We start from the raw sequence: 15,237 nt of genomic DNA on the forward strand, positions 1-15,237 counted from the left end.
GCGCCCTCGCGGCAAACGACTCAACTACGAAAGTCGAACTGGTTAAAACCGAGATCTCGAATTCTCAGAATCAATTTTAAATTCTTTGAAATATTTGGCGGTTTAAATCGTTTAAATCATTAATATGATACTTAATTGTATCTATTAAAGCAACGCAACAATCGCAAACATATTAATGGAAAAAGGATGATTAGATTATTCTAATAGAATATCGTTATTCTGTTATTTTCTAATATGCTGAGATCATGTATAATTAATAATCTATGTTTTTGCTTGGAAGATTAGAGAAGAATAAATAACCTGTGTGCAAACGTAGTTGTTTAAATAAATTGCTGCGCATACATTATTATTATGTAATAGGGTATCAAAAGATACACTTGTATGGTAGGGAGAGCTTTATTTTATAACAAATTCTTGTAAATTATACACATAATGAAATATTAGAATTCTCTTTATGTTTGGCCAAGAAAATAATATATATATATATATATATATATATATTTATATATACTATATGAGTATATCTATCTTATTTTAATATAATTATACACAACAGTATTTGGCTGTTTGCAAATACTGTGATAAGATTTTTAATAAATTCGAATATTTCTAGAGATAATTTTAAATATTTTACACTTAATGCTGACTTTCGTTTTTCAATTTAAACAAATTTACAATCGATAATAGGTGTGTTTTGCGTCAATTTGTGAACCAGTCACAAATTATTTAATGTAGAATATACTTTTTAGAAATTGCTAGCAATTTAAAAATAAATTTTAGATAGAGTCTTTGTAAGGTCTATAGAATATGAGAAAAATATTTATATTACACTCTAACTTTTGTTAAGTAAGTTTTAAAAATGCAAATTGTATGTAGTGAATACCACAGGAAATGCTTTGATTGTATTATTATTGCAAATATACTTCATTCCTTAAAATAGATATGATAAATACTAATTGAATATAACTTTATATGTAAAAAATATGTATATTTTTATATTACCTAAAAATATGATGCAGTAACCAAAAATGTGTGTAATTTGGGGTACATTCCACTTTGCATTCGCAGTATTCAAAATATAAAGTTAGTGTGATATATATATTATGAGCATTACAAATGTCAAGCGGTAATTCACCCTTGGTCAAATCAGTAGAATTCTTAAAATTAAATAATGCTAGAAATATTTGTTATTTGCCAATTCTATTGAATAAATATATATCCCTTTCATCGAGAAATCTTTTTCAGATGAGTTTTAACTATTATTACTTGCAGAAAAAATCTTATTAAAACTCTAAATCACTGTAGCAAATAACTTTGGAAATAAGAAACAATCCGTTTAGAAATAGAAAATAAAAGTAAAATGAAAAAAGTATTATTTGATCTTTTTGTATTATTTAAATGCACGAACTTTAGGTTTAAACTAACTGTTAAAATATTGAGTTTGATTAAAATAGTGCTTTTTAATCCCGTAATGTAATGGATGAAGAATCACGAACCTACGTTGTATCGACGATCAACTTTCGAATGAAATATTTTTCTTTGCTAAAAAAAGTAGACACGAATTGTCTAATAACTAACACTAACAAAGGTGTTTAGCTTCATTAGCGTATCATAATATTTTTTCAGACTATTACATATATTTTTACTTCATTATTCCCGAAATTCTTTAATCAGCGTATTCCAAAGTTTTAGCCCAGGTTTCAATATTAAAACGTAATTATTTTATAATAACCAATTATTAAAGAGAAAGTATTCAAATGTTATTAATAATTTTGCAACTTTGTGTACGTTTCTTCACAATCATTAATAATCTTGCTTGGTGTTGTATTCTTTAATTCCAATTATCCTGAAGAGTAGGAAGTAAGAAACATCCTAGCATAAAACTTTCAATCGCCACGATGTGCACCTACTTATAAGAAATAGAAATAAATTATAATTACATTTCGTTTCTTGAAGTCTCTACTATTTTTTAAACTCTTGATTATCTTATGATTTTTCCTGAGAAATTTGTAATAAAAGAAAAATAATAAAAGCATATAGGCAAATGCTGTTTCATTTGACAGATGTCATACATTATCCAATGCTATCTCTTCTATCGCTGCCCTACACATAGGACATTCTGTTAAGTGTTTCGAGCACGTCTGACAGAAGCCTCTGTGAAAATTACATTAATTAACGTTACTTTCTTTATTAAAGTCTTCTTCGAAATAATATTATGATAAATAATTATTACCTGTGGCCGCACGGTAGTAAGCTTATTGATGCTTTTTGATCAAAGCACAAAGTACAAGAATCTTCTCTTACACTAAGTTTTCTCAGTTGATCTACGTATATATGCCTAGGAAGCACAACCTTATCTTCAGGATGTAATGTAGCATAATCGTTAAATTTTTTATACTCTCGATCAGTTGGTGGATATTTGAAAGGTATATTTCCGAAATTAAAAAGACATTGTTGGAATGTCATGAAACTAGCCGCAGCAAAGAAACCCGATCTGTAATTAAACGATTTCAATCTCAGATTATAGGACTAAAATTAAGCAATTTTACCTAGCAGTCATGAAAACTTGAAAACAAGGTTTGAGTGGAACTCCATTTATAGAAAATACAATTTCTAATTTATTTAAATCCAATAGACAGCCCAAAATATCTCCAGCTTTCCAGCATGGTCTATCATGGCATTTCTCACTTCTTGCGTTATACCAGATAAGTCGGCGGCAACCGTCATAAGCCAAAGAGAATGCATCATCGCCTATGCCATATCCCTCCTTCAATAATAAAGTAGTATTTTAGACTTATATGAAAAGAAATGTGGCATACTGATACAACATCTTATCTTACATGATTTAGGAAAGTACTGTCTTTTGTTGCCCATCCAATTTGCATAACTCCTGTAGTTATAATGAGTGTTTCATAATACCATATTCCAGAATCAACAGAGAATGTACATCGAACACTTTCAAAAGAATAAGCATCACATCGAGCCTAGTATATAAACAGATATAAAATATGCTTGTAATATTGAAATTTGAAAAAAGTTTGTAATCCTACTTATTTAAATATATATTTATTACCTCTAGTCCATTTGGAGATATTTTAAGGTATTCACTAACATCCTTTGTATTTAACATAACATTAATACCTGTCATATCAACAACATCATGAGAGTACTTTCTGTCATCCATTAAGACTGCAATAATAAAGAAGCATAATGAATTTTGTAATTAAATTAATTGTATCTAATTATAAGACTCAACACGAGTCTTTTTTCAATCTTACATAAATTATCTAAGCACCACTGTGCACAAAATCCAACTTGACGCTTCACATAATGTTCATCCATTGCCCATTTTTCTAATTCTAATAAAGGATTTATTTTCTCAGCCATAAGCCGTTTTTTAATTGTTAGTTTATTTTCACCTATTGAACAAAAAATAAGTGCTTTTACAATTATTCTATAAAATAGGTGAAAATTTTAAAAACAAATAGTGCACACTTACTTGTTTGTGCAAACTTTTCTAGAGCTATTAAAGAATATAACACCACATATGGTTCGCTATCTTCTCTCTGAAAAGTATTAGTAGAGATTAAGTAAGTTATACATTGACACTTTTAATACAGATTGATATAAGTTTGAACAACTTACAAGATTTCCAACAAGATAATCCAAAGTAGCATCAGATAGTATAGCTATACTACTAGGACCAGCTAACTTATCTGCAATGCATCCTAGTACCACACAAATGTTACGCTGTTGAGTGGCACTTATTTGTACCTTTTCAAGTCTTTGAGATAATTGAAACATACGTGACAATCTTAAAACAGAATCCTGTTGGAAATATAAGAATAATATAATATTAATTATAAATGTGCTGTAAACCTAACACAATTTATACCTTTGAAGGTAAAGGACAGTCATCTAGCAATAGAGTCATAACCGATGGACCTAACGGGTTATGCATAGGAATAACATTTATCATTGAGCTAACCACCTGAATCCAGCCATCCTCTTTATCTGCGATTGCATGCAATTTTAACATAGCATGCGGTTGCTCTTGTTCACTTAATAAATAATAGATTTAATTATAATAATTGGGACTTATATTTATTTAGATATTTATATATAAACTTCTTACTTATCAACAAGAGAACCAATCACTCCTAAAGTTTCCAGGACTAGCTTATCAACATTAGCAGAAGTTGGAAATTTAAATGATGGTGCTGGTGAATCACCGGATTCAACTGTGCCAGCATTGGTATCAAAAGCAGAAGTACCAGATTCCGTAACATTTTGGTCATCATATGTTCCAATGCCTTCTAAAGTATCTTTGCAGCAACAATTTCCCATTCCCACAATTTACAATTGCTAATTTATTCTCACTAATGTTGTATCTATGTAGTATTGACACAACTTGGTAACATGTGTACTTTGAAATATACTGTATAAATTAACTAAAATAGGTAAAATAAAATTATTCTTATGTAAAAATATTTATACTAATTAATTAATTTAATATGCATACCTGTTAGTATATCATCAAAGAACATGTCTTTATAGCATTACAGACATTTACCACTAATGTCCCTTGTGTGTTTTCTCTTCATCATTTTCACTAATTTATTGCTAAAGCAGTTGCTATAAATTATTCAAAAATAAAATAACATGCTATTGATGTTATGCAGTGTAAAAGTGATCGTGTCCCGAAATTTGTATTACAAATAAATTGAAAGGGGAACCACTGTCAAAATATTACGTTTATATATATATTCTTATTTGAGCATTATTAATTAAAATTTGTTGTTATTTAGATAAATTCGAGGTGTAGAGAGAGAATGATATTATAGAATACGATAGAATGATTAGAATTATAACAAAATCTGAAGTTCTTCGTGTTTACACCCTTACACTGTTTACACTTATAATTGCGTATACACGTATACATGAATAGTATACCATATCATTGGAGAACAATTAAGGTTAGGTTTTCAACTGCACTGCCAGTAATGCTTTATCTAATAAATAAATTTGATAAATAATCGCTATTTTAATCTTGCATTATATGACGATTATTATTGTGTAAATTATAATCAAATAACACTAAAACATGACGTTTATTGTTTCTCGCTTTCCTCTAAACCGAATATATACACAATTTTCACTATAAAATCTCGACTTTATAACGCAACATAACTGTAGAACTCTATTGTAACGAAGTACAGTTTTTTGTTATATTGTAATAGTTCGTAATTTATAATTCCAATATTTTAATCTCTAGCATACAATAATTAGATTAATGGTAAACCCTGAATTTTATAGTTATATACATAAATATATTACAATAATCAAATACTACCATTCTATCGAAAGTAAATTACGTGTCAACAACGTCGCTTATTATGTTCTGTATTTCTTTGTAACAAAATTTATTCACTTCTTTGTATTAAAAGATAGTGTTAGTTTATTTTACAGATATTGTAGTTTTTCACTGATTTATACTAATAAGGAGTCTATACATATATATATATATATATATATATATATATATATACTTATTAAAAAAAATGTCGTATTAGTATTATATATTTTAAATCGCAATGACCTGACCTTTAAGCTTGGTTGACTTGGAATGTATAATAATTAAAAATTATTTGAGAATACAATGATATGTTATTTTTGAAATATATTCTTATGTTTTAATATTATACAATATGATGTTGATAATACATTTTCCTTATATGAAATTGCGAACCATTTAACATTCATTATATGGTGAAATGCATTTTAAACTTTTAATATTGCTCAAAATCAATTTGTTTTGATATCAAATATAAAATAATAGATCACTGACTATTCACTGTTTGAATATTCCGCATTGAATCATTTTCCAATGCAGTTCGAGACTCGAGTCAAAAGTACAGTATGTATCGATAATAAGTCGATTTTACATGGCGATCGCGGGTATGCCCAGCAGTTTCAAGATAAATTTCTCAGCACGCGACTGAGACAGATCGTTGACCGTTCTTGTATATTGTGAAACTAATAATGATTAATGATAATTTATTTGATTTTAAATTTAAGCAATTTTAAGGCAATGGAATTCGTAATTTATTAGCTGTAAAGTAATAGCGATTAAATATTTTAAAAAGCCGCACAAATGCAATCACATGAGAAAGACAGAAGAGTGTCAACGATCAATAGTATTACGAAAATGAACTGGTGAATTCTTCGTTTACAATTTTAGGCAAATCATAATGTCTGGGAATTACGAGAAACTACAATCAGAACCAGACAATTATGTGAAATCTTTCTATGATCTCTTCAAGAATATTGCCGAAGCACAAAGGTTTGAACAAAAATGTGTATAACCTCCCTTTAACTTTGTTTACTTGATGCTTTTGACGGTGACTATTTATCGCAATTTATATGTTCCACGATTATTTTATCTAATGGATATTCGTCTATTTATTATTGTAAATCTTTCGTTTTCTATTCATATTTAATAGTGGAAAAAGTGGTAGTTCTTATTAATGCCTTGTAGCTAAAAGTATAACCTCAAAGTTGATGTTTTCAAAATAGTGTGATACAACTTTTGACAGGTGTTATCCGACTTGGTAAATATATTCCAAGCTCGTTATTTTATGCTATCAATTTATTAAATACATTTAAGGGATCTGTTAATTTATTCCAGTATGGCTTAATTTATTATTAGAGCTCTAATTTCTTTAAATCAATTTTTTAGAAATAAAGGAGACTGGAAGAAGTGTAAAAAGAATAAAACGGTCCGAAAAAGAAATAAGAAAAAGGTATTAATATTACTAATACATAATATAAAAATTATAAATCTTTCTTAATATTTTTCACAGCATGATTTGAATAATGATATAAATTATACAAACCCCCCTGAAGTAGAAGTACCTTGTAATGCATCTGCATTTGCTGTGTTTGCGGGTGTTCGAAATGTTATCTTAGAAAGATATGCAAGAGCATCTAGTGAGATATACCGAGCAACCAACTGTGGTTCACCTCCACAACCAGATCTTAGTGATACTATTGACTCAGAAAGTGAGATCGATGAGAGAGTATCAACTGTACAGAGTTTACCAAAGGTAAATAAAAAATACTTGTAAATTAAACTTCACACAAGCATAAATTATTTATTAGATTGTAGGTATTGGTTTAACAAGTGTTTTTACATTGATTCGAGAAAGTAGATCTATTGATCCTGGTCTATGTACAAAAGCATTGTCAGCTCTATTAGATGTATTACAAGGCCAGTTGCCAGAAGGCTTAAAAAGTGAACCGGATGAAGTTGTTGGTTTGTATTAATCAATAAGTGTTTTAATTGAAATATTAAAAATGTCAATTTTTTAATATCTTTTATTATTTGGTTTTAGAGCCTCTATTCGATCTTCTCTTGGATCTTGCAACATCTCATGGCCCTGAACCTGCAGCAGCTAATGATGGGACCCATTTGACAGCTGTAGCCTGTTCATGTCTGTTAAGTTTGGTTGTGGTTAGAGGTGATACTGGCCGTCTCTTAGCCACTGTAGCTGCTTTACTTATGTCTCCTAGAGCATTAGCCATTCAAAATATTCAGGTTAGTTGACATTCAGAAAGCTTTTTAATAAATAAAAAAAGCATACAAATTATATTTTAATTTATTTTAGATGCCATGTGTTTTAACTTCTTTACAAAGAAGCGTTCATGCTGTTTTGTTGGGTAAACTTGCCCGGCCTGATTGGTTTACATATGGAGTTCCTAAAACTTCTAAGATTTATACAAATACGCTTAGGTTACCAAATGAGATGAGCAGCATAGTTCTTAATGGAAGAAGCTTTGTAAGTGATGGAAACTATTTGTACCTGCATACTAATCGTGGATTGTTGAAGATTGGGAGTGGTCATGGTGGCACAATATGGGGTCATATGTATATTCATAAATCTGATTTCTACCCATCTGTAACTGGATGGCTGGGTTATGCTAATGTTAGTTTTACATTCATTTATTATATATTTTTTTAATTTATTATATTTGTTACTGTGTTAAATTATATTTTAAAAACATTTTTATAAAACAATAAAATTTTTAATTCTATATTCTGATTATTTTTTAGAATTCCTTGTATTTTAAATGCTCATCTAGAAAGCAATGTGAATTACTGATTTTGGATACTGAGACGTTATCAGTAACGGGCGTTGCTGTTTTGGAAGGAAAAGACTGGTCATCTTCTGTAATGTTTTCAGATGGTGAAAATTTGGGAATGATTACAGCAGCGAAAGATGTGGGTTATTGAAAACAATTTTAAATTAATAATCAAAATGTGTTTGATAAATTAAATTTTTGTATGCTTCTATTAGGAAGGGTTTGTCGTTCGTACAATTAATACTTTAAGTAATCCAGTCACAGTTACCTCTGAATTACCATTAAAGCTGGTACGAAAATGTGTGGATGTATTTGGATCTGTAACATTTGATGGGGAGCCTGTTTATTTTAATGTTCACACCTTAAATCCAGGATGTGATGATGAAATTGTAATGGTTACAGCAGGAAAGGAATTTGGCATACTTAAAACTGTGTCTGGAAAAGTAAGTATTTTACATAAATTTACATAGACAATGTTTTTTTTATTAAATAACACTTGTTTTGCTGTAGGTGCTGTATACAGGAAAAGGTACTTCTTTGGGATTGAAAAGTAATACAAGGCTTGATAGGTGGGTAGAGATCTCTCTCGGTAAAGGACCAAAGGTTGTACATATAGCAGCTGGTCATGATGGCCAGCATATTGTAATGGTGTTGGAAGATGGATCAGTTTTGTTTGCTGGTACAGCAAAGCGTGGAGAAGATGGAGATAGCAGTAAGAACTTTTGTACTTTTGTAATTGAGTAGAATTTGTAGATAAGTTTGTATCATTTTTCTTAAAGGTAAGGTACGCAAACAACCAAAGCCCGTTAAACCAAAGAAAATGCAGAAAGTTGAAGGGCAATTTATAATAGATGCAGCTTGTAATAATGGTACTACAGCTTTGGTTTCAAAAAAAGGTTCCTTGTTAATGTTTGGTAAAGATACACACCACAGTGATCCTACAACAGGCATGGTTACTGACTTAAGAAACGTATTTATTGTGCACGTTTCTTTGGGACAAGCACATACTGCAGCATTGACTAATAAAGGTCATCTCTATACGTTTGGAATAAATAATAAAGGGCAATGCGGTAGAGATTTCACTACAGCTCATACTGTAAATAAAGAGATGTCAGTAATAGTTATGGAAACAGGTGTGGGGGAAGATGAAGTTTTAACCGCAGAAGAAGGTAGGGCATACACAAATTTATTATTAAATTACTTTATACCAATAATTTACGTTATTAATTTCGTTTATATTTTTAGAAAGCACAGATAGGAGCGAGGAGCTAGAAGAAACTAGGGACATTTGCTTACCTGGGCTAAGAAAAAAAAGATCTGATCAAAATTCTGGCCAGTTAGTTTCACATTTGAAAATGACTTTTTTATATAACATTATCTAACGTAGTTTTGTATTTTAGGGAATGTGTTTGCGGACCCGGAGACAGTGGTTGTGCAGAATGTGGTTGTTGTCGTACATGTACGAGAAAAGGTTCTGATAATGGTACGAGAAAATGAATTTTATTTGCTAAAAATTTGGGACGCTTATTATTATACCAGTACTTTTTTGGTTTAAATTAGGTAGGTGTGGTACATCTAAAGGAAGAGATTATTTACAAAGGCGCTTGCGAGAAATCGAAAGACAAAGAAGTAAAGCTGGACCGAGCATTATAAAATATGGTATTAAAATAAAGGGGTCAAATAGCCAAAGATCAGCTGGACCAAGCATTAGTCAAAAAGGGTCGCCAAGTAAAATGGCTTTAGGCTTGGGCAATCACCTTGTCACCGAAGAATCAATTATTATAAATGATATTGAAAGAGGAGATGCGGCAAGAATTGTCAGTATGCCCCCTGCTAGAGTTTCCATACCCGGTGATATTCCTGTTATCCAAGTATCGTGTGGTTTGCATCATACAGGTATTCACCATATATTAGATATCTGTATGATTTTATCTCATTCAATTAACCAGTGGTTAACTAATCAGTGTGTGACTTTTCTCATTAAATAGTGATATTACTTCAAAATGGGGATGTATATACATTTGGAAGCAATATATATGGCCAATTAGGGGCAGGTGATTTGACAGTACATGCTGGTTTAGTTCGAGTAAAATTACCTAGCACTGGTATTCAAGTCGCTGCTGGAAGTAATCATACAGTAGTGCTAACATCAAAAGGTGAAGTTTATACATTTGGGAGTCAAAAAGGACAATCAGGTATCGACTGGTGGAGTGGCCGTAACGAAATGTCAAATAATATTTCACCGTCAAATTGGAACTGTTTTCCCAATCTTGTACCAAACATCGGGCAACGTTGGGGCAGAAGGGCAACTTGGGTTGGTGCCGCGGGGGATCAAACATTTGTAAAAATAGATGAAATTAATTTTATCAGTCTTTCACGAAGTACTGTCATGGCAAACAAAAACTGTATAAGTACGTAGTATATTGATATTTTTGTATATTTTTAACAGAAATGATTCACACTATAATTATCATATATCTTAAATCATTACAGTTTTAATACCTCATCAAAATGATAATGCCAATTCATTTAAAAGTTTGGTTATCAATAAAAGAGATGGAAATTGTAATAGTTATAGCGGCTCTGATCAAGTAGATTTTAGTAATTGTGCTGCGTGTTTGGATCCATTGTATAATGTTATTTGGACACTTAATCCTACTAATAATGAAATAAGTTTTTACAATATAGTATGCACGGAAGTCCGTGCTATACCGGGCTTGGATACTTCAATTTTAAGTGCAGACTTGGCATTGCCAATAATTCCAAACTGCTTCGTAACACGCTCGCAAGCTGCTATGCATTTATTAGGTTGTTTGGATACTCTTACACAAGCGCAAGATGAAAATTTGTCGGTAACCGAGGAGAATGAATGTAATCATTCAAGTAGCGGTAAAGTTTATACCAGAGAGGATTTTGTTACAGTTAGCAGATTTGAAAGTAAGTGATCTTTTTATTAAATTGCTTATCATTTCTTTTGAGATAATTTACTAAATTACAATGCTTCCAGGTCATGGGGGTGGCTGGGGCTATTCCGGTCATTCTATAGAAGCCATAAGGTTTATGGCAGATACAGATATTTTATTAGGAGGATATGGCTTATTTGGAGGTCGCGGTGAATACACCGCGAAGATTAAACTTTTTGATATTGGTATCGATGGTAGCGATCAAGAAGATGACGGAGAGCTTTTGGCTGAAACTGAAGAGATTCCATATGAATGCGGACCACGACAAAAGTACTCAATATTATTTGACGAGCCTATTACTCTGCAAGCAAATCGGTGGTACGTGGCCTGGGCAAAAGTTAGCGGTCCCTCTAGTGATTGTGGATCTGGAGGACAAGCTTTGGTTACTGCAGAGGATCAGTAAGTTAACTCTTCTGTCATTCCACTAGACTGATGAGAATATAATTAAAGAAAAAGAGTCAACCGATTATAATTGTTTACAGAGTAATGTTTTTCTTCAAGTCATCAAAACGATCAAATAATGGCACGGATGTTAACGCTGGTCAAATTCCACAAATATTATATCGTCTTATATCACCAGAAAATCAAACGCCTAATAGACATAAAGAGCAAATTGAACCAGTATATGTTTTATCGCGAGATTTTAGCAGACACGTGACAAAAGTAAATAATATAAATAGGTTTTGTATCTTCAGGAAGGTTTTTAAGAAAATTATAATAAACAACTATTATTGTAGGAATGTTTTTTATCATTAATATCTCTACTTCAATGGAGTTGGAATACATTTAAAGCTGGACTAAATGATACCTACGTAACAGCGCATACATACATAGCCAACATAACATCTTCCTCACATGCTGTGCTTGAAATGGAGCGTTTAGTATATATTAGCAAAGCCAGTTTACGGTTATTGAGAATATACACAAATGAAATTTATCCTAGTCAAGGTATATTAATTGATATCCTACTTGAGTAAATATTTTTAAGTGTTGAGAAATCGTTGTTTTTAGCTTGTAAGAGAACCCCTTCTGAATCGGTGAGACTCGCTGAATGCGTAGGCGAGGTAAGAGCATTGTTGCGACAAATTTTGTCAGACACGGTGCTTGTAAGTACAAAGACTAAAGAGAAAGGACGTTTCAATAAAAGTAAGTAAACTGGTTTCTACGTATTCCGATTAACTATCTTTAACGGGATCCCTCAAGCACATTTTCTGTCGAAAATTCCGGATAATAATATGACGTTATTTGAAGACTGATTTTCAAGTCATTATACTTTTTTGGCGACGCCGTGAACTGGTTTATCTAATAAGGCAGTGAGATTTTCAAACAACTAAAAAAATATTTCTTTTAATTGCTCTTTTAATTTAAAATCTTATATGGTTGCCTTACCAGGTCGAGCAGTTCGCAACGTGACTGAAAAGGTACGATGACTTGAAAATCGGTCTTCAACTAGCGCAATATATTTTTGTCCGGAGTTTTTGACGTAAAATATGCTGGAGAGATCAGGTTAAAGTTTATACTAAACTGTTAATATTTTTTATCTTATTTTAAATTCAGGTACATTAAGTAATAAACTGACGAATGGCATATTAGACGAGTGTCACAAAACATTTGTTTCTTGCTACCATGCATTTTATCCTACGGCATACTTAAAGTGGACCTTCCTTTGTGAATTATTGTCCGAAATTGACAAAGAGCAAGGTACAACCTCGAAAGATCGTCTTCTTTCAGCCGTGCTAGCCTCTTTGTGCACATCAAGTATTCGACTGCGATGTACATTTCCAATTTTAAACAACATTATGGACAGCAGTGATAGTGTAAGACGGCAACTGAGTCCGTCCGATAATGCAGGGTTACTCATGATGAATTCGACAGAGACTCATCAGTATCCAATTTTAGTTGAGCAAATTAGTCAGAAGTCTCAAGTGGAAAGTACTGGAAAGGAACCTCTGAATTGGTCCTTTCGTGAAGTGTTGGACAGACTTTTAGATTTAATTTTAATACCTGTTAAGAAAAATCTTTGCAAAGAACAATGTCAATCTCTGCCAGCGTTGGTTCTGCATTGCTGTTACTTATTAGCCAGAGTTATTGCCGAGCTGGCAGCACAATCAAGTGGAAACGAAGATGAACTTCAAACCGCGTGTGCTAGGCTATTATATGCAACACCGTCTAGGTTCACAAAAACTAACCAGACCAAGTCCTGGAACACGGGAAATGGTTCTCCAGACGCTATTTGCTTTTCGGTTGACAGGTCAGGAATAGTGATTGCTGGTGTAGGAATTTATGGAGGTGCTGGAGTGTACGACTATGAGTTAGAATTGTTAGATGATGTAAGTGTTGCGATTCAGTCCTTTTGTAATGGTTTTTATCGAGTCTAGGTGCTTAATAATATTTTTTTTACAGCAAAGTAATACTGGAAACGACCCGTCGCATACTCAGAGATGGAGTAGCTTAGATTTTACACGAGGCTCTTTTGGACCAGATGACTGCGTAAATGATATAGTAGAGTTAAAGTTTAACAAACCTGTACCTATAAAGGAAAACGTTAAATATGCTATTAGATTACGAAATCGCGGTGGTCGTACGAGCAATGGCGATGGGGGCTTAAGCATCGTTAAAGGACCAGACGGCACAACTTTTACCTTTACAGCCTGTTCTTTAAGTTTTAATGGTAGCGAAACATTCCATAAAAGATTTGATTATATTGCTCACCTGAAATTTTATTTATATCTTGAATACTTTTCTACAGGAACGACACAGACGCGGGGTCAAATACCGCACATTCTCTACTATTCGAACCCTCAAGACTCCGATAATCAACATAATAGTAAAGCGATGGCCGAAATTCAAGCTAGAAAATGCACGTTAGCAATGACTTCGACAATTATTCAACGATCGAATGAAATATTTTCTTTGGCGAGAGAGAAGGTGGAAGAAGTAACAGCGAACGAAGTTCTCAGTAACGCTGCATTCGTAACAACATTACTGCCATCTTTGATGGCCCATATCAGTCCTTTGGCAACATCCGATCCAAGAGTAAAAAATAGTCATTATTAGTTTTAATACTGTTCTTTTCGTATCTTTTGATTATCAATTTTCTTTTCAGTGCGGGGTTCAAGTTCTTACGTTGATTCAAGAGATGCTTCCACACGTGGCTTCTCTAAATTTATTATTTGCTCTAGATAGCTCTCAAATATCTCAAGAAAGTGAGACCCAGTCAATGTGCATTCCATCTGTAACTACTAGTAATCATTATACATGGTTGGAAAGTGACCACCCTTACAAGCCTGCCAGTGTATCCTATTATAAAGTCACTTTTCCCGACACTGTTAAATGGTTAACTATAGAGTTTACACCGGATTGTGGAACCTCACAGCCAGAAGACTATTTGCAGTTGTATATTCCTAATATTACTGTAAATTCACGGGGGTAAATATCATAGTTTACCAAACATAAATAATGATAATGTTATTTGTTAATTTTGCGTCATAATTTCAGATTTAATGTCAATTTTAATACGAGTGAGATGGATTTTTATTGGCCTGTATTACATAAATTAAGTAACATTTCAAGTCAATGGCCTCAAAACGCCGTAGTACTGCCAGGTATACATTTAAGATTTTGAGAGAGAGATGATTCAATGAATTACCATTTGTCTCATACAAATATTCGTGTCTAGGAAACGAAGTTATTTTTTCACTGGAAACTGCGTCAGATTATATGAAAGATGATCGTTCTAATACTTATGGTTTCAAGTGTCTGGTTATTGGCTACGATTGGATTACATCGGGAAACGGCCTGAAAAATTTGGAAATTGAATTGTCGTTTCTTGGAGGAGCGTGTGCAGCTAGTCTTATGAAGAAAAATTTAGCATTACCGCCAGTTTCCGGTAAGCGATTAAACAATATTTAATATTGATAAAACTGAACAGTGCTTCGATCAATCTCTCGGCTTTATCCACAGCGGAGGAAATAGAAGAAGATTTGGATTCTATGCAAGAAACGGCGAAGAGAATTTTTTCCATGCATTCGTCATTATTGGGCCGTGGATTTGCCTTGGCAGCACCACCTACTATTATACAGGCTCTTGACGGGATTCTTCCATTCAGGTGAGTACCAGGACATTTTTGCAT

General features: G+C 32.3%; 2 protein-coding genes across 2 annotated transcripts in view; one reads left to right on the forward strand and one right to left on the reverse strand.

Annotated features, from left to right (window-relative positions):
* Positions 1–76: 76 nt before the first annotated feature.
* LOC136785970 (RING finger and SPRY domain-containing protein 1-like) lies at positions 77–5,457 on the reverse strand. Its single transcript, XM_066747359.1, has 12 exons — positions 5,354–5,457; positions 4,523–4,635; positions 4,136–4,451; positions 3,896–4,061; positions 3,646–3,828; positions 3,500–3,566; positions 3,279–3,419; positions 3,074–3,189; positions 2,841–2,984; positions 2,550–2,767; positions 2,234–2,494; positions 77–2,154 (listed from the first exon to the last, which is right to left on the reverse strand). The coding sequence occupies exons 3-12, from the start codon at positions 4,345–4,347 to the stop codon at positions 2,067–2,069; spliced, it is 1,596 nt and encodes a 531-aa protein (XP_066603456.1). The 5' UTR covers positions 4,348–4,451; positions 4,523–4,635; positions 5,354–5,457; the 3' UTR covers positions 77–2,066.
* A 535-nt stretch (positions 5,458–5,992) lies between these two features.
* Positions 5,993–15,237, forward strand: part of hiw (highwire) — a 149,484-nt gene continuing 140,239 nt past the window's right edge. The window contains exons 1-26 of the mRNA XM_066724834.1: positions 5,993–6,343; positions 6,740–6,803; positions 6,864–7,106; positions 7,162–7,315; positions 7,395–7,597; positions 7,668–7,985; positions 8,114–8,281; positions 8,358–8,585; positions 8,653–8,854; positions 8,922–9,311; positions 9,388–9,478; positions 9,543–9,625; positions 9,703–10,038; positions 10,131–10,553; positions 10,636–11,079; positions 11,150–11,504; positions 11,588–11,768; positions 11,843–12,053; positions 12,117–12,251; positions 12,663–13,435; positions 13,509–13,776; positions 13,855–14,141; positions 14,212–14,534; positions 14,604–14,710; positions 14,785–14,994; positions 15,069–15,213. Coding sequence (XP_066580931.1) covers positions 6,252–6,343; positions 6,740–6,803; positions 6,864–7,106; positions 7,162–7,315; positions 7,395–7,597; positions 7,668–7,985; positions 8,114–8,281; positions 8,358–8,585; positions 8,653–8,854; positions 8,922–9,311; positions 9,388–9,478; positions 9,543–9,625; positions 9,703–10,038; positions 10,131–10,553; positions 10,636–11,079; positions 11,150–11,504; positions 11,588–11,768; positions 11,843–12,053; positions 12,117–12,251; positions 12,663–13,435; positions 13,509–13,776; positions 13,855–14,141; positions 14,212–14,534; positions 14,604–14,710; positions 14,785–14,994; positions 15,069–15,213 — 6,434 coding nt within the window. The 5' untranslated portion in view covers positions 5,993–6,251. The remainder of the gene's footprint in view (positions 6,344–6,739; positions 6,804–6,863; positions 7,107–7,161; positions 7,316–7,394; positions 7,598–7,667; positions 7,986–8,113; positions 8,282–8,357; positions 8,586–8,652; positions 8,855–8,921; positions 9,312–9,387; positions 9,479–9,542; positions 9,626–9,702; positions 10,039–10,130; positions 10,554–10,635; positions 11,080–11,149; positions 11,505–11,587; positions 11,769–11,842; positions 12,054–12,116; positions 12,252–12,662; positions 13,436–13,508; positions 13,777–13,854; positions 14,142–14,211; positions 14,535–14,603; positions 14,711–14,784; positions 14,995–15,068; positions 15,214–15,237) is intronic.

This window comes from Prorops nasuta, unplaced genomic scaffold, assembly GCF_024137725.1.
Source record: "Prorops nasuta isolate Cenicafe-Biocafe unplaced genomic scaffold, Cenicafe_Pnas_1.2 PNAS00003, whole genome shotgun sequence".
Classification (NCBI taxonomy): domain Eukaryota; kingdom Metazoa; phylum Arthropoda; class Insecta; order Hymenoptera; family Bethylidae; genus Prorops; species Prorops nasuta.

Bases quoted from the DNA above. Each gene is read 5' to 3' on its own strand.
- LOC136785970 (XM_066747359.1), bottom strand. From the start codon at position 4,347: ATGGGAAATTGTTGCTGCAAAGATACTTTAGAAGGCATTGGAACATAT. The intron at 3,829-3,895 runs GTATAAATTGTG...TATTTCCAACAG, and splicing joins ACTGTCCTTTACCTTCAAAG to GATTCTGTTTTAAGATTGTC. The intron at 3,190-3,278 runs GTAAGATTGAAA...TTATTATTGCAG, and splicing joins GTGGTGCTTAGATAATTTAT to TCTTAATGGATGACAGAAAG.